Here is a 19,023-nt window from a genome sequence, read left to right as displayed (position 1 = left end):
GAGGTGTGCAATCCTCTAAACAAGATCTGTCCTAAATTAGTAAAATGATGATTTACTGATGTTGGTAAATATTAGAATATATTTTTTTATGACTTAAAGCCCTTTAAATTGTCTACTGGCTTAAAGTTTGTCCGAATTAGGCAGAAATGTTACTGCTTTCCCTTCTTTTTCTGAGCTCTCAGGCTTGCTAATTGGTCCTTTCTCTTGTGCAAAACCACAGCTAATTCATTTACAAGGAACGGCACTCAGTTCTATGAATCTTGATGTGCTGTCTTAACTTCTGCATATTTGGCTCATGTACTGTGTAAGTTTTTCTGAGAAGTATGCAAGGAGGGCAGCACGATGAACTGACACATTTATTCATTACTGAAGGTTGACAGCTTCTGACAGGTTTCCTAGAACACACTCCTCTCTATCACTGTTGGTAACCCCACAACTAGTTCTCTCTCTCTCTCTCTCTCTCTCTTTTTCTCTCTCTCTCTCTCTCTCTCTCTCTCTCTCTCTCTCTCTCTCTGTGTGTGTGTGTGTGTGTGTGTGTGTGTGTGTGTGTGTGTGTGTGTGTGTGTGTGTGTGTGTGTGTGTGTGTGTGTCCCACATCCTCCATGATGCCACAGATAAAGCTGATTGTGAATGTGATCTGATCTCCTGGCTGCCTGTACTCCACCTATGCACACGTACCAGAAACCAGTGTGTACAAAGGTGGCTGTCAGAGTTTTTATCAGTTGAAGCATGCTTTTTTTTAAATATTTTCTTTGACCGTAAAAGAGCTGATCTAAAAGAAAAACACTACATGAAAAGTAAAAATGCATCAAATAAACCTACAAAACATTTTATAGGAAGTTACAGTAATTTGAACTCACTCTAAATTATTTCATAGATGTTGCCATGTTCATGCATTTGTGTTATGCTGTTATGTGATCACAGCTGCTCTGTGTGGACGTAATTCTGAGCCAACGATATTTCGAATAATTTGAAGGGCAGAGATAATCGGTAAAATATCCCTCAGCGTGACTTTTTTATTTTTTTATTTTATGTTTTGGATCTACATCTTGAGTCCAGTTTAAACTACTTTCCAAATCGAAAAAAGACCCAACACAAACCACTGATCTAACTGCTGCATTACTGGAAGAAACGTTTAGCCAGTCTATCATGGAAGAAACCAGGAGTGAGCTGGTATCACAGAATCTATTTCTGTCCCACCAGCTATGGAGAAAGACCTCATGAGTTTTTAATCTGTGTAACACAAACAACAGGTGGTGGTGTCTGGCAGTAGTATAGAGGGCTGAAAACTATCCCAGCTGCTACAGATCACCATAGTGTTAGCTGCAGCTACAGCTATTGTATAAACACATTAAACACAGTTTTCTTTACAAACATCAAACATCACATTCACCTCAGCCATATCATAAAAATCATCCTGTAACATGAGCTGTTAGAAATTTCACACACGTTGACTATTGAAAAATAGCAGCAGATGAAAACAGATAACATAACATCTGTGTGGACAGATGAGGAAACTGTAACCTTCCCAAAATGAATAACAACATAAATGACATATTTCCATCCCGTTTCCGCATCGTTTTGGTTCTTATGAGGGTTGACTGGCGCTCTTTTAATTGCGTTATCTCACTGTCCTCTTCTTCTGCAGTGGTTTAATGGCACCCGAGAGGAGAATTAACAGCACCTACTTTTTTCTTTTTTAGATGAACCAGCACCTAATATTCACTTAACAGTAGTGGATGGAAACACTTTAATTTGCATTATATTTTGCAAAATGTGCTAAATTTGATGAACCGGGCAGACTCAGCGGGAGAGTGGGAGCGGGGTTATGTGGAGAGTGTGAGAGAGATGCACTGGCATGGCTTTATGGAAGAAATGGGTCATGTAACACAACATCAAACTATATTGATTTAAACGGAATTGTCTCATCTTTTGAAAATATATTGACATAGTTTAAAAAGTCAATATACCTCTCAGCTCTAAGTAGGTTCATTTTACTGTTGATTTGCTTCTTTTATGGGTTTTGTTGACAATAAGAAAAATATAGACCATACTTATCCTTTAGGTATGCAGCAAGGAAAAGAAACTCAGCAATGATCCCAACCCAAAACCGGGGGAAGCACAGACAGATGCATCTGTCATGGTTTCTTATGGCTGATGAGGCTCTGATGGGTGTTGCTTTAAAGTGTGGGTGTGGGTATGGGTATGGGTGCATGCCGCTGGCTTTGTTATCCGGGTGCTCGAAGGCTCCACATCGCTTTATTAGTGATGTATGATTAGTTTGTTTCTGTCATTGTGCACCCATGGATTTGCACTCACACCATCCTCCTCCTGTCCAGCTGGGTTTCGCTTTGTGTGTGTGTGTGTGTGTGTGTGTGTGTGTGTGAGAGATAGTTGTGCATATACACACTTTCCTAAATCTCTCCTGAGACCAGTTTGGTAACCCTGCAGAGTTTAAGGTCAGTCCAACACGCATGCATGCACCCGGACAGCGTAGGCTACATTGACCCTCAAAGGGATAGTGGAATGTGGAGTGTCATTTAGTTGCCACGGCAACGGCCTTGAGAAAGGGACCCTGGGAAGATTGTTTTGGACTCCAAACATCCTGTGTGTCACCCGTGTGTGTGTATGGGTGTGTGTGGGTGTGTGTGTGCTTAAACTGTAGATGTGTTTGTGACTGTGTGGGTGAGAGGTTGCATGGCTGCATCTCTTTCTACTTCCATCGTGTGTGTGTGTGTGTGTGTGTGTGTGTGTGTTAACCTGTGTGAATAAGTTACTTTGATTGGCTAAACAGTCAGTGTTAGTTTTTCATGATGTGTCTTAATAGTTTTATTTAGACATTCATTTGGCACTTTTTCAAAATATATCCATATCTAATATAGAGCTGTGACTGAAAAATTACTATTAAAATGGATTACTTGATTGCTCCTTTTGTCTGTACTATGTCAAAACATTTTAAAAACTCATCACAGTCCATAAAAATCATCTTTTTGTGTGTCTCTTTGTGGTCGTTTTCCGTATCTGTGGTCTAGTTGTGTATCTTTTTTTTGTCATTTTGCTCTTCTTGTGGTTGTTTTTTGTCTCTTACATGTCTTATAAAATGTATACACACAACATATTAAAGATGCACAAAATAGTATAGTCTGACTTTGAGGTCCAGGAAGGTTTATTTACAACTCGAAGATGAAGTTAATTAACATAAATGTAACATATTGCTCAGTAAGACAAACTGAGAATAAGCCACATCTATTACAGCACACATATCCATAACGGAGCAAACAGTGTAATACACCTTTAATAGCTAAGCACGTGGCTCCACAGCGCTAGTCTGTTTACTGACGATTGCACACTGCTAGCAAATTGCCCTAACACAACCTGAATATTAACACGTGGCTGCACAAGTAATATTAAACAATCTGCACATCTATCAGCTATGCAATAAGAAACACAGCAACAGCAATATTATCAGGGCGATAATATCTCTCTCTCTCTCTCTCTCTCTCTCTCTCTCTCTCTCTCACGTCGTAACACGGGCAAAACGTAATCCACATCGTAGCAGAACACATTGAAATATGATTAAACAAAGCTTTAATATTTACACAGATAACGAGGCAGTAAAACCCATGACAGTTTAACAAGCTACAGAATAGTTTGAACTTACGTTCTACACACACATCACTTCAACAAGTCCGAAAATGGGAAAGGAATGATAAAGAAAAGAGTCTGTTTACAGCGGCTGTTCTGTCCCCTTTTCCTTTCTGAGAGCGAGGCAGGAGATCAAAGCGATGACTCTCGTCACTGATTTGGTCAACCATCTCAGGAGAGAGAGCAAGTGTTACTATGGCTTTTTTTACGAGGCTGATAAATGTCCTGAGTGCTGCCATCTCCTCCTCCCGCCATGATTCCAACTTCAAGAAACACACTTTAGGCTACGTAGGGCGCCCACACGGCAACTTCAGGAGACTCTGATGAAGCTGGGAACACACGGTTTCCACACCGTGATAATCCACCATGATAATAATATTTTAAATGAAAACGTAATTGTTATCATCAACATTTTTACTGTGGTTTACCGTTATACCGTAAATCGTTACATCCCTAGTACGCATCCACCGATAAATACAGACTGATCTCATAAAGTGGTGTATGTATGACACGCCAATTCGAATGCTATTTTGGCGTGTTATCAAGACGCATAATCACTTTTTAGCATGTTTATCAACGCCGTTCGGCCGCCATTGACCTACATTACGTTTGAATTTTCGCCGTAGCGAGTAGTATGAAAACACATAAGTCCGCAGAAAGAGGTTGGTTGGGGTGGAGGATGGGTAAAACACAGGACTTTCACCCAACTAAGCCTTCCCCAATGTTTCTTTCCTAAACCCAACCGTTTATTGTTTTCCTAAGCATGTGACATTGGTCACAGTCGTGTTTTTTCGTGTTTTTGGCGACGCCACGAGGTGTGTATGTTTACATTGGCTGTATACAGCGTAGACATACATGTGGATAGCTCAAAATGCGTACAGATAACACGCCATTTGGCTTTAGGAAAGTGGCGTGTATGTTTACACAAAGTCATGATGCCGTGTTGGATAATTGATGACACAGAAGGAAACAGGAATAACAAAGGACTGAGTTAGACAGAAATGACATATAGGGTACATATCATTTGAAAAGCCAATATGTAGGCCATATTGTCACTGTTGGTTATCTGCATCTCAAATTCACTGTGTGTGTGTGTGTGTGTGTGTGTGTGTGTGTGTGTGTGTGTGTGTGTGTGTGTGTGTGTGTGTGTGTGTGTGTGTGTGTGTGTGTGTGTGTGTGTGTGTGTGTGTGTGTGTGTGTGTGTGTGTGTGTGTGTGTGTGTGTGTGTGTGTGTGGCTGAAACATAGTAGTGAAAGTTGACTCAATCCGAAAAGAACCAGGAGTGAAAACTGAAAAGTTCTTTCTGTTGTTACTTTTAATGAATGGGTAGTTATCTATAAAATGTCAAAATATTGTGAAAAATGTACATTATAACTTCCCAAAGTCTAAAGGTTTGACAAAAACAGTCAATGGATAAATTCACAAATATAAAGCAATAGAAAATGCAGCAAATCTTTAAATTGTAGATAAAACCTGCATTTGCATTTACATGTTAACAGGCCAACAGAGTCATGAAACCAAAAGAACAAGCTGTTAACACATGCTACAGTCTCACACACAGCTTTAAACCATAAATAATGTACTGAGACAATTTGACATGATGTCCACTGAAGCTATGATTATGCAGTAACTTTAGTTTGGTACCACTTTAATGCTTTCACAGTTGCAGGATGAGGAACAGTCACACTTTAAGGCCGTAGACTAAAGATCTGCTGGCAAAACAAGACATAGACATACATAAACACATATGTATGTAGAGACATACTTTTTGTGCCCGTTTTGCATCCTGTTTTGGGTCTCACTTGCATGTCTTTGTGGTTGTTTTCGTGTCTTTTTTTAGTCATTAAGCATCTCATTTTGCACCTCTTTGTGGTCATTTTGTGTTTCTTTGTGGTCGTTTTGCGTCACTTTGTGGTCATTTTGTGTCTCTTTGTGGTCGTTTTGCGTCTCTTTGTGTTCATTTTGCATCTCTTTGTGGGCGTTTTGCATCTCTGTGGTCTAGTTGTGTTTCTTTTTGCATCTTCTTGTGGTTGTTTTTTGTCTCTTTTTAGTTGTTTTGTATCTTTGTGGTTGTTTTTCATTGTGCATTTAAAGACAAACAGTTCATGAATGCTCACACATTTCCCCCACATTGCTTAGTGGTGTTCTTTTAGGAAATAATCTTGAAGGGGTTATATGCAGATTACAAAAAGGAAGAAAAACCGTAAAAAGGTTTGGTCAGTGTGCGCGTGAGTTCACAGACTACACTTTGCAGTTGCAGGATAGGAAATGTGCTGTGAGCTTGAACTTGCTCCCCTGATGAAGTTGATTTATAGAATCAGGCTTGTTATGTTGTTGCTCAACCAGTCAGACATCTGCTGCCTGTTTTTTCTTCTTTTTTCCCTCCACAGACACATATGGTTCCTCAAAGATGCTCTTAGTCAGAAACTCATTCACAATCTCCCAAAACGTTCCTCTCAATGAGTTACTCGTAGCCCGTATGCTTACCCACACACACACACACACACACACACACACACACACACACACACACACACACACACACAGAGTACCACATCTCATTAGCCGTTGCATATCCAGTGTAGTTATGATGTTGATGGTGAAGCTTTAACATTCTTTATCTTTGTTTCTGGTTTGTTTTTTGCCATGAAATGGATGCATGTTCAGTAACCAGTAATGTCCAATGTCCAAACTAGTTTGTGCTCAAAGTTAAGAGTTCTCAAATCTTTTAGATTTCATATCATTCAGATTTCAGTTGTATGTAGGGCTGCAATTACCTTACCAGTTACTTTCATTACCGATTTAATCTGACGATTATTTTCTCAATTAATCACCAAATAAATGCCTGTTACAATTCTCCAAAGCCCAAGATGACATCTTTAAATTTCTTGCTTTGTCTGTCTAGTTTAATATTTTCAGTTAAATATTATATAAAACAGAAATTGCAGCAACACATGCTCATGAACAGCTACTCAATCGACCTTGAAGTGAGATTGTTTTGTTACCTACTAAGGCCAAGAATGAATTAAGAATAATATCAATTTAATTTATTGATTTTATTCATGTATTATGTAGGGTTTGTTTTTTGAACTTGTATTTATTAGTTTTAAATCACTTGGCAGGTTCTTTAGTGGGACTGAATATCATGAGTCTATTACCAATCAACAAGGATTTGTTTTGCATAGTATCTTGTACAATAACACCAGTTTCTTTACTCTGTATGGACATACAGTACATGCTCTGTATGCGTCTCTGGTCTTTCCTGCAAGTGTGCACACGTTTCCTCTGAGAACGTATTGATAGTATCTCTCTCAAAAATTCTGTGGTGGCAGCAATTTGGTAACAAGTACAACTTGTAGTCGGTTCCTCATTTACTGACTCAGACGTCTCTAAATGAGTCACATCCCTCTCATCTCTGCGTCACAGTGCTTTTTATTGATAGTATTAGATGCTGTGGTTAAAACAAAGAGAGCTTGGAGTTATGAGGTTCGTTCACATCGCCGGCAAGCTGAGAAAATTGGACGAGTAGGGGGTTTAATCTATTCTTTTGATTTTGATGTGTGTGTGTGTGTGTGTGTGTGTGTGTGTGTGTTTTTTTATCTGTGTGTGTGTGTGTGTGTAGGATTATCATAAACATTCCTCAGGCTCACACACTGTCACATAGACTCAAAGTCATCCTTTTGCTGCTTCTGCTCTCTCACGCTACTCACCCTCCACCTTTTTTTTTTTTTTTTTTTTAGAGTTTGATTTTGATCCAAGTGAAACTTGTTAGCTGTGTGCTGGAGAAAGTTTAGTACTCTTCCCTTTAATTGCTAGTAGATTAAATATATTAATTTTTGGGGGACTCCATTCTAGGCTGGGTGATAATATTTATCATCTCTCCAAATGATTAATTAAAGTAAAGATATTGTGGTTCATAGTCAAAATGAATCTGTCCCTGTGTAAGATCCTATATTCTTAAGAACACTGTTTTTCTTTTAGTATGTTAATTGAACAAACACATTTTTAACTTAAGTCTTATTTTCAGTGCATAATTAGAGCTGCAACTATTAGATGATTAACTGATTAGATGATCATGCCACAGGCCTGTACACATGGCTGACCGAGTCATCCATCTGTGTGTGTGTGTGTGTGTGTGTGTGTGTGTGTGTGTGTGTGTGTGTGTGTGTGTGTGTGTGTGTGTGTGTGTGTGTGTGTGTGTGTGTGTGTGTGTGTGTGTGTGTGTGTGTGTGTGTGTGTGTGTGTGTGTGTGTGTGTGTGTGTGAGAGTCTCGCTGGTGCTCGAAGGCTCCACATCGCTTTAATAGTGATGTATGATTAGTTTGTGTCTGTTGTTGTGCACCCATGGATATGCGCACACACCATCCTCTCCTGTCCATCTGGGTTTCACCTGCATGGAACAGGACCCTAAATAGAGGTCTCACACCTGTAGAAAGTATCTCCATATAAGACTGGGCGATATGACGATATATATGGTCAAAGCAATTAAAAGTGATAAAATAGTCTATCGTATATATTTTTCTATATTGTTTCCATCGCAATGTCAAAAATTCAGCGGCCAAACTGCATTACGGCAATATTTACATCATTTTGACGACACCTGCTTTCTGATCCTTGCACGTTACGTTCCTTTTGCACTGAAGTTCTTAATAAAATGAAAAAATACTTTTTATTTGTTAAGTATTTAATTCACACAGGAGTGTATAAAAAATACCAGGTGGTTATTTCATATAGACTATTATTTATTTAATTACCAGAAAACATGCTGTATTGTGATATACAGTATTTATGTTATTGTTATTTTTTTTCGATTGAGAACAACTTCTCATTTGCAATGACGACCTGACACATTCACACAGTTACACATTCATACCTGGAAGCTGGCCAGTACAACCACAATCTGATCTGCTGGCCGCTGGGCAGCTCCACTGGAGCGGTTGGGGTTTAGGGCCTTGAGGGAGGGACAAGCGCTGCTCTTTCACTTTCCCCACCCAGATATTTTTCCTGTCGGTCTAGGGATTGAAGACCCCGATTGAACCGGCGACCTCCCTGTCACAAGCTTGCTTCTTTAACCACTAGGCCACCACTGCCAGTATATAGATATGAGATATGAAATTATCTATATCAGGATAGAAGATGTTGGCCTAGCTCCATATGTCCTTTTTATTAGTGCATAAAAGTCAAGGCCACTAATGCTTTTGCAGAAAAGGTCACAAGCCTGACTCAAAGTCCCAGCATCAGGAGTTCTGGCTGTGTGCCTCAGCTGAAATAGCCACCAGGAAGCCCCTCATATCTTATTCTTCAATCACAGTTTGTCCCGGTGGGGTCCACCTTGGAGCGCCGCCATGAGAGCTCCCATATAGTCTCCTAATAATGCTCTTCTTCTTCATACAATTCGCTGCATTTTCTTTCACTGAGGGAGGCTTCAGTTGCACTGAGGCTTCACACTCACACGTGCATACAGATATAGAGACTGCAAGTACTGTACATATGAACATCCTGTGGTGTAGTGTGGTATCTGTAGCTTAACTGATCAACCTTAAAATAAAACATATTGCAGTGGCAACCTAGTCAAGTCAAGTCTATTCTACCCATCTCAGTTCCCGTAAAGCTTTTTTTGTTGCAAGTACAAGCCACATTGCTGATATGCTAGATATTTGAATGAAAGTGAAAAAAAGGTAGGCAGCAGTATTGAGCTACAAATGTACAAACCTTACTGCACTAATGTGCAATTGAGTAACAAACTTTGAGCCAGCTTGGGTTGTGAAGCAGATGCTTGTATGCCAGAAGTACCATATTTTTAAAGCCCAAATGAGGCAGTTTACCACAAATTATCTGCAGGTTTAGAAGGTTGACTCACCTAAATCACCAAATAGTTTGGCTTTTATTTCTTACACCCCACCGAGCTGTTTTTTCCTCAATGTGCTGTTGAGTCATTCAGAGAATTTGGCAATATCACATGGTTAGCCACCTTAGACATCAGAAGCTGGTTAAAGATAAGATTAACATGCACTTAGTCACACTCCTTTCTTCTTTCAGTTTATACTTTCTTCTTTTGTCTTTGTGCCTTTTTTGTATTACATTTCATGAAGAGTAACAACCGTGTCATCATGTCTTTGTTGTTTTTCAGGCCTCCAGTCCCAAGCTGACGACTCCCTGCTCAGATATCCAAGAAGTCCGTCGTTGCAACCGGCTGGAGATGCCTGACAACTTAAACACATTTGTTTTAAAGGTATGTACAAGTTTTCAACTAAATGGATATACAATTCTGATCGTAGGACAGGACAATCACTGTGTCATATCATTTCATAACAAAACTCTCCAAACAGCCTTTATTTACCCCTTGTTAGCTTTTTGTTAGTTAATTTTCCCAAACCTCATCTCTTGAGAAACACTCACCACCTGTAGGGTTAAAAGATGGTTGTCATAACATACGTTTACATGAGGGAAAACCTTCCACAGAAACTTCTTACATCACCAATCACTCCTCTACTGTCCAGCCACATGCTCCATCGACCATTGTTTTACTATACTGCCTTTTCTTTTGCTGTGCATACCATTGCAACCCAGTGTAAAGTAACAAACTACAAAGTTTTCATAGCCACAGCAGTGAGTATTTGATAGCAGTTTTACACAACAGTTGTGGAAAGTGTGCTGACTTTTTCTATCAGTTTTGGTAGCTTTTTTTTTTTTAAAAGTCCCATGACATGGTGCTCTTTGGATACTTTTATATAGACCTTAGTGGTCCCCTAATACTGTATCTGAAGTCTCCCGAAATTCAGCCTTGGTGCAGAATTACAGCCACTAGAGCCAGTCCCACAACAAGCTTTCCTTAAGATGTGCCATTTCTGTGTCTGTAGCTATTGAGGAGGAGAGGGGGGGGATAGGTGGAGAGGGGGGTGTGTGGCCTTGACCAACTGCCACTTTGCTCATTTGAAAGCCATGATGTCTCTCTCTCATGGGTGGGCCAAATTCTCTGGGCGGGCAAAGCAAAGAAAGGGGAGGTAACCTTGCTCCTTATGACCTCATAAGGAGAAATATTCCAGATCGGCCCATCTCAGCATTCATTTTCTCAAAGGCAGAGCAGGATACCCAGGGCTCGGTTTACACCTGTCGCCATTTCTAGCCACTGTGGGACCATAGGCAGGCTGGGGGAACTCATATTAATGTTAAAAAACCTCATAAAGTGAAATGTTCATGCCATGGCAGGGCTCTAGAGTGCGACCAATTTGGTCGCAAATGCGACCAAAATTTGTAAGGGTGCGACTAAGATTTTTCCTTGGTTGCACCGGTGCACCTAACGCCCTCGCATCCGCTGCCTCTCTACGAACGAAGCGATGTCGTTTATATTGATATGGTTTAATGTTGCGTTACATGACCCATTCCTTCTGGAAAGCCTTGCCTGTGTTTGGATCTCTCCTCCTCCTATGGTCTACTGATGAGAGCCCTTACATTTGCAGTTTTACAAACTGGGTGTCTGTGGCGACATTCCCGGGAAACATTACAAGTGGCACCCAAAAGTGGTTGGTCCACTGAGGGAACGCAATGCTCGTCAACTCACTTGTGTGTGAAGTGGCATACTGTTGCTTCTGGTCGCTACTTGTGTTGCGAGTAAATGGTTTCTATGGCCGAACAAACATAGAAAAAAGCGATGACTACAGACGAAACTTCAAAAACAAGTGTGAGAATAATTCGCTTGTCGCCATACAGTAGGTGAGAAGAGAGAACGAAACCGAGATCTTCGAAATCGTAACTTTAAGGTGTTTTATTACTTGAACCTGTTTTTTGATCATTAGAATAAGCTACAAAACTTGTAGCTAAGGTACACCACCTTATTGGCAACATTAAGCCTTAAATATGCTGTTTGTTTTTGTATAGCATTAGAAAAATTGCACTTTTATTATGTCTAGGCCCCTTCTTGCACTGCACAATGTAGTGCAGCTTGGCATCTATATAAAGTGGATGGTATATTTAATAACATCTTTGTCTCTGCAGGTTAATCGAGGTAGTCTGATATTTGAGACGGACAACGACCAGCAGGTCAGCTCGTGGACCACAGAGCTAAAAGAATGTATCAGCAACAGGTGAGAAACACTTTAACACAAAGACGGATACATTTATACAACCTAAAACATCAATAATGCGATAGTGCGTGTGTGTATGTATGTGTAAGTTAGTCCATGCCTTCATTTGCTTTAGGGCTCTACAGACCTGAGCAAGTTTGAGCCATGTTATATTTGGAATAGTCCTGGAAATAATCATTCATCAAACTCATCAGTCAACTCAATATTTACACTAAGCCTTTGAGAGGTAACACATCTGGTGTGGAGAGTATTCTGTTACGGCTTGAACGTTAGGCATAAAAGTAGTTTTGAAATTGGAACTTTTTTTTTTTTAATTTATTTATTTTTTGGCATTTTCTAGAAATGGGGGAGAGAGAGAGGGTTATGACATGCAACAATAGTCCCGAGGCTGTAATCAAACCTGGAACTATGGCGGTTATATCGCATGCGCTGCAACCACACAGCCACCAAGGTGCTCCCTATATGTACCTTTTAAAGCTAAACTTACTAAAGTTGGACAGTTGTGTGGGAGGGTTACAGTCATTCCCCGTCTCTCTCTCCCTACATTTCCTGTCACATTTTTGCATTCCACCTTTGAAAAAAGGCTAAATATATTCACAGAAAAACATTAGAGAGCTGTGAAACAGAAAAAAAAAGTATAGTAATAGTATATAATATATTAGTAAAATATGACTATTATACACTAGGCTTGGTGGTCCACTATAAGGAGCTGCAGCACATGCTAAGCCAAGTTTAGTATTTGGGGCAATTCTCTATATTAAGTAATATTCATACTGATACTTAATACTGTTATACAGTATAGAGGAATACTGCAGTTTTTGTCTTTCGTTTTAGTGTGACAAACAGTATCTTTATCAGCAGACATTAGGATTAGACCCAAAAAAGCTTTTATAAGTTTGACCTTATGTTTCTGTGTGTGTGTGTGTGTGTGTGTGTGTGTGTGTGTGTGTGTGTGTGTGTGTGTGTGTGTGTGTGTGTGTGTGTGTGTGTGTGTGTGTGTGTGTGTGTGTAAGGAAGTGTGGGGGAGGTCTGAGACTCGGGAGAATCTCAGGACCTTTCTCATTTCTGCAGATGTCTGTAATGCTCTTACACGCACACACACACACACACACACACAAGTGAGGCCAGAGATTACTTTGAATTCAGTGTTTATTTAGATACCTCACAAAGTGTTATATTTTTCTTTTCTCCGTTTTATTAAAACATTTCAAAACGTGCAGGCATTTATCAAAGTGCATGTAATAATATTTTTAGTAAGTGTGTGTGTGTGTGTGTGTGTGTGTGTGTGTGTGTGTGTGTGTGTGTGTGTGTGTGTGTGTGTGTGTGCACTAAAGTCTGACCAATACCGAATTTAACTTTTTTTTATTTTTCTAACCAAGATGCATACTGAATGGGATATTTTACCCTTAAAAATCAACTAGTCAGTGCCTTCTGGTGGACAAACTACGCAATGGAGACACTGTTTCTAAATAACCTCAAACATAGTTTGGCATTTCTATCGACACCAATATACTGTATCTGCAATTTTCTTATATGAGCCCAAATATCTATATATTTATAAATAGCCTTGTGCTCGCACATGTGTCGATTTCTTCTTTTTTGCTGATGTATGAGTTTCAAAATCCTTGTCACTTTTTTTTATTTTAAAATTATTTTTTGGGCTTTTCCGCCTTTAATGGACAGGACAGCTAGGTGAGAAAGTGGAGAGAGAGGGGGAAAACATGCAGGAAATCGTCACAGGTCGGACTCGAACCCTGGACCTTCTGCATCAAGGCATAAACCTCCATGTATATGTGCGCCTGCTCTACCAACTGAGCCAACCCGGCCACGTCACTCTTCTTTTTTTTGTACTAAATTCATGGGAAGGACCGTAATTAACATAATGCATCCTTTGTCTCCAAATGTGAATTGTTAACATCACAACTACATGCCGATTCTTAACCTAATCCTAATTCTGAGCTCACGTGCCTCAGGCTGCTTCAAACTGAGTGCTTGTCAGATCGTTTAAGTTTCTTGCTCAGACCGACTTTAACCCTCTCATTCGTTTGAATAGAGCCAATCTGTCGATACTTTCTGGAACAACAATCCGACAATCATGACTCTGTACAGGGTAGAGTTATAAAAGAAGGCAGGTTTTGAACTTCCCTCTCAAGCCTCTTGTTCATTCTTAACACAACTACTTCCGTCACTTTTTGTGTGTACACCAGAGTGCAACACCATGAATGCCCTTTGAGAAAAGATAGGCCCCTCTCACTGAAGGCCTTGTAACATGTCACAGCAGGAATAGCACAGGTGTTTCAGGGTCCTGATATTGTGCATGCTGGCTCACTGTCACAGCTCACTGGGACACTTGAATAGAACAGATCCATCGTTTTAAGGAACACCTGTGCTTTTCCTACTCCAAATGTGTGCTGTTAAAAAAGGCCTATTGTCCGAAATTGTGTGTCATCATCCCAGTTTGTTTGATCCATCAAGTTGAGACTACAAAAACCTGCAAAAGAGAAGTGAGGAAGGCAGTGTGATGCTATGATCCTTTTCTAGTGGGGGCCATTTGGAACAAGTATAAACACTTTTCCTTTTTAGATGTGGTCAGATGTGGGAGGTGTAGCATTGCTGACTGGCTAAAATGTCCACAGTTTGCAAAATGTCCTCACTTTGCTAGAGGAACAAGCACACACACACACACGCAAGAGTGAGGAGAAAGGAGACTTGTCTTCCTGTTATTGAGAGCGCTGCGAAATCAAGTCAGCATTTTAGCAGGATCTGCTCAGGCTTCTCTCTTTAACCTTCCTTTAATCTGGTGTGTGTGTGTGTGTGTGTGTGTGTGTGTGTGTGTGTGTGTGTGTGTGTGTGTGTGTGTGTGTGTGAGTGTGAGAACACACACACAGAAGAACAGTTCAGATGTGAACTGGTGAACTGGACCCACTTCCTGTCTGATCTCGGTGTCTTTGTGTTCCTTCAGCCTGCTGTTTCCTCCATGTTCACTAGACTCACCCCACCAACACACACACACACACACACACACACACACACACTCTCTTTCTTTTTTTTGTTAAAAAAAAAAAGTGATATGTAGCTTGTTAACATCAATAAATCATCAACACATATATTATGTAATTACAGTTACTAAATGAAGCCTCTCTGCATTTTACAGCAACTCGAATATCTTTTCACCACAAAACAGAAAGAAGACGCTGATCTTCCAGCACAAACAGAGCTGAAGCTTTCTTATAAGACAGATGGTGATATCCAAATTGGAAAGAATGACTTCAAATGAAATAATCATGAAATTGACCCGTTTTCCTTCCCAGGTGGTCCACAATGAGAACATACATGTGTTGTAGATACAGTGTGTGTAATCTGAAACTTTTCTTGTCCTTTAGGTCAGGCAGTGTGGATCTGGAGCCTCTCCCCTCCCCAGCTGACAGCTCTGCTCCAGTCAATCACAGAGGGAGCTCAGAGTTAGGAAGTCAAAGTGAGTGATATATAGGACACAATGACAAAAAGTAGAGGTTGAAGACACATCATCTAACAATCAGTTGTAGTTGTGTGTTCATTAGTTGTATGCGAGCATCAAAACTAACTAAATAACTTTTCTCAGATCTAATGATTGTAGTTGGTCCCCAGTGGACTTCTTTAGCAAATGTTGGAGTTTAAGTTTTTTGAGTGTTATTTATTGTCTGGTCTAGCTTTTCCAACATTTTAGACACAAATATTGTAATATTGAAATTGCATATTTATTTTATTGAAGATTTTCTTGAGGGAGGACCCCTAAACCCCCAACAAATATGTGCACCTACGTCTTCCACAAACCTAGGGAAAACACTGTTGTACTTTTCCGTATTTGTGTTCACGGATTCCCTGTGCAAGGAGATATTATTAGTGCATTCAACTCCAAATAAAGTGGTTTAGACAATCTAGATAAACTATTTGTTTACAACCTGTCTGAACATCTGAACTCTCTTCTGTAGTTCCCCATTGAACTTTGTTGTAGTCAGATCAGATCTCAGCAATTAACTAAGCAAATATTATCAATATTATCATAACCAACAGAAACAATGTCCAAACCTTTGATAATATAAATAAGGACCGTGTTTTAAGAGGTCGACATACTTTGGGAAAAAATGAAGATCTTGAAAATCGATCCCAACGCAATAATGTCCGTTTTGTGGGCATCCCCGAGGGTAACGGAGGAGGAGATCCAGTGAAGTTTTGGGTGAGTTGATTCGGGAGTTGCCGGAGATTGAGGGAGAGATTGAGCGTGCACACAGAATCGCCGGCCAGCAGCCCCAGGCAGGACTCAGACCCCGGACCATTCTGGCGAGATTCTTAAGATCATCGGACCGGCACCTGGTGTTGCGGGCGGCGAGAGGCAAGGGCGAGCTATCCTGGCAGAATAACAACATAATGCGATTTCTAGATACGGATAAAGCGCGACAGGTTCAAGGAGTGTAAGAAAAAGCTTCATGAGAGAGATGTGAGATTCTGGATCCTGTATCCTGCCAAACTTAAAATAGAAGCCAAGGCTGGAGTTAAGAAATTTGAATGCCCCCGAAAGGCAATAGCGTTCATAGACCTGATCAAACCCACCTCGCTACCTGGGTCGCAAAGCCAGGTAGATTGAGAAATTATAGAATTAGGTCTGAGCTAAAAGAGTACTTGGCAATCAATTGGTTTGAGTCTACCAGCAATGTTGTATTACTACTATGATAACTAACCTGAGGCATCTTGCCCACTGGTCACTTCCTCCTTAGAGAGTCCCACCCTGGGATTGTATTGAGCAATCTGTCCTTGCCCCATTATCACCTTTACAAAGCCTGTCTGTTAAACTGTATGGTGTAGCAAAAACACATTCGATAATCTCTCACTTAAATGTCGTTTGGCCTAAAGTGGCCCGGCTGTTTGAACTGGATCCATAAATTCTTCAATTGTTTGGCGAAATCCAAAGTTATGTATTGGTAGATCTCCCCTTTTTTGGAGGGATTGGTTGGAAAAGGGTATTGTCACACTGGGTGATCTGTATCTCTGTGGCATATTGAAATCCTTTGAGGAAGTGGTACAGCAATTTTTTTTTTTAAATATCTGCAACTTAGTTTATGGTTTATTGTCTATTGTGTTACTATTCTGTTGAATGGTTTTGAATATTGTAGTAGTTACTGTGTCATCTTCTCTTGATTTTTGTCTTGGTGGGTGGTGATGACGAGGGGGGGGGGGATGTGTTCATGTTGTGAGTTGTACGTTTGGTATTTTGTAAAAAATGAGAAAAAATTGTAAATCACAAAATAAATAAACTGAAATTAAAAGCAATATTTCGCTAACAGCACCAATGGCAACTCACTCTTCTTTTAGCTCTGTTTTAGTCTTTACCAACTCCTGAGGGAAATCTGGCTCTTTAGCCGCTAAATGCTCCACTAGTCGCTAACTTTGTCTATTTTCCATTTACTGCTGAGCAGAAAGTGTACAGTAGCTTTTTGGAGCTTATTTGCTGGAAACAGCTGCCTGCTGTGGCTAAAAATAACACGGATGAGAATTTTGAAAAACATAGCTTAAGAAACCATTTTGTTTCTCTGTTCATCCCTCCAGGCCCCATCACATTTGCCCTGCCCGAGCAGGTTGTCCAGAAGGCTGATCACTTCCTGTTCTCCTACCCCTGGTTCCACGGGCCCATCTCCCGCGTCAAGGCCGCCCATCTGGTTCAGAGCTCTGGACCGGATGGACATGGAGTGTTTCTGGTTCGACAGAGTGAGACACGAAGAGGAGACTACGTCCTCACGTTTAACTACCAGGGGAAAGCAAAAGTACGTCTTTTCACAATTTCCACCGGTTGCGGAACGGCAGCGGAGTCAATAGGTTTCTATTAAAGTCAACGTGTGTATTTCCACTGACACACAATCAGTGTTGGGAGTAACGGCGTTTAAGTATAACGGCGTTACTAACGGCGTTATTTTTTCAGTAACGGAGTAATCTAATTAATTACTTTTCCCATCGTTGCAACGCCGTTATCGTTACTGAGAATGTAAAGTGGCGCGTTACTACAATTTGGTTGAATGAAGCACGAGGTGTCAGGCTTTGGCTGCACATCAGCTGCCTGGAGAAAGCAGGGGTGAGGATGATGACACCGTTGCAAATGCGATGATGATTGGCTGGGTGGGCAGATGCCCTGCTCACGCTGTCTCACTGCACACTCTACCAATAAACACAAGACAGCGACAAGGGAAATTCAAAAGTAGCTTTTTCGAACTGGAAGTACCAGCACTACTTCTCGCTCATTGAAATTAAAGGAAAGAATGTTTATGTAACATGCACGCTATGCCCAGGAAAAATAACTTCACAGTTACTTTGCTGAGTAACTATTAGGCTACTTGTGGTAACTGAGTTACTAACTCAATTACTTTTTGGTAGAAGTAATTTGTAACTGTAACTAATTACTTTTTTAAAGTAAGATGACCAACACTGCACACAATGGCTGCGTTCTGACTGCGTCCCAGATACGCAGAGCTTCTATTTTTGCCGGACGCCAGAGAGCTCCGCAGCAATTCAGCACAATTCAGATTGTGCGGGACAGTAAGTCGAGCACAGAAACAAAATAAAACATCCTGTTACTTTTCAAAATAAAATACACCGTGCTCACGGCGGATCATATTTGCCTGCACTACACCTTGAAAACACAGCACAGAGCTGTTTCCCCTCTCCTCCTCTGGGTGGAAACAAACTGTTGTTGGTTTTGTGGTTCTATTCTACATGAAGTGGCGAGATCTCGTGGGTCCTCGTGACTTCAGCTGTCAGTCATGGCCGCAGCCGTTCCGCAACAAATCTGGACCTGGTGGGTGTTGACGGACGGCGGAGCACGGAGCCGTTCCGCAGCCGTTGGAAATTAGGAGTAACTGAAGGCTTGTTCACACTGGCATTTTAGTTCACATCCAGATTCAGCTCTTGCTCAAACTGTATGTAAAATAAAATGTCTTTTCTTGATGTTTTCCCCACCTCACATCTGTGTCTCTCTCTGTCTCCGCAGCACCTGCGCCTCTCGCTAACAGAGTGGGGTCAGTGCAGGGTACAGCACCTGCGCTTCCCCTCTGTTATGGACATGCTCGGTCACTTCCGCCACTTCCCCATCCCGCTAGAGTGTGGAGCCGCTGGTGCCGTCACTCTCTCCAGCTTCGTAGTGGCGGGCTCTAGCCCTCCATCACAGGGTGAGACTCTACCATCCTCCTCTCAGTCATATCTCTTGGTCAGAAGCTTGATTTATACTTCTGTGTAAAATCTACGTCGTTGCTGCGTACGGAGGTATGTGG

At 40.9% G+C, this 19,023-nt stretch overlaps 1 protein-coding gene across 1 annotated transcript in view; it reads left to right on the top strand.

Moving 5' to 3' along the window:
* sh2b3 (SH2B adaptor protein 3) overlaps window positions 1–19,023 on the top strand; it is a 55,462-nt gene that overhangs the window by 34,848 nt on the left and 1,591 nt on the right. Inside the window, exons 4-8 of the mRNA XM_028579152.1 lie at window positions 9,775–9,876; window positions 11,640–11,728; window positions 15,112–15,203; window positions 17,312–17,526; window positions 18,744–18,921. Of these exons, the coding sequence (XP_028434953.1) occupies window positions 9,775–9,876; window positions 11,640–11,728; window positions 15,112–15,203; window positions 17,312–17,526; window positions 18,744–18,921 (676 nt within the window). The remainder of the gene's footprint in view (window positions 1–9,774; window positions 9,877–11,639; window positions 11,729–15,111; window positions 15,204–17,311; window positions 17,527–18,743; window positions 18,922–19,023) is intronic.

Source organism: Perca flavescens, chromosome 5 (assembly GCF_004354835.1).
Source record: "Perca flavescens isolate YP-PL-M2 chromosome 5, PFLA_1.0, whole genome shotgun sequence".
Classification (NCBI taxonomy): domain Eukaryota; kingdom Metazoa; phylum Chordata; class Actinopteri; order Perciformes; family Percidae; genus Perca; species Perca flavescens.
Note: the sequence above shows the minus strand (reverse complement) of the source record. Positions and strands in the feature narration are given on the sequence as shown.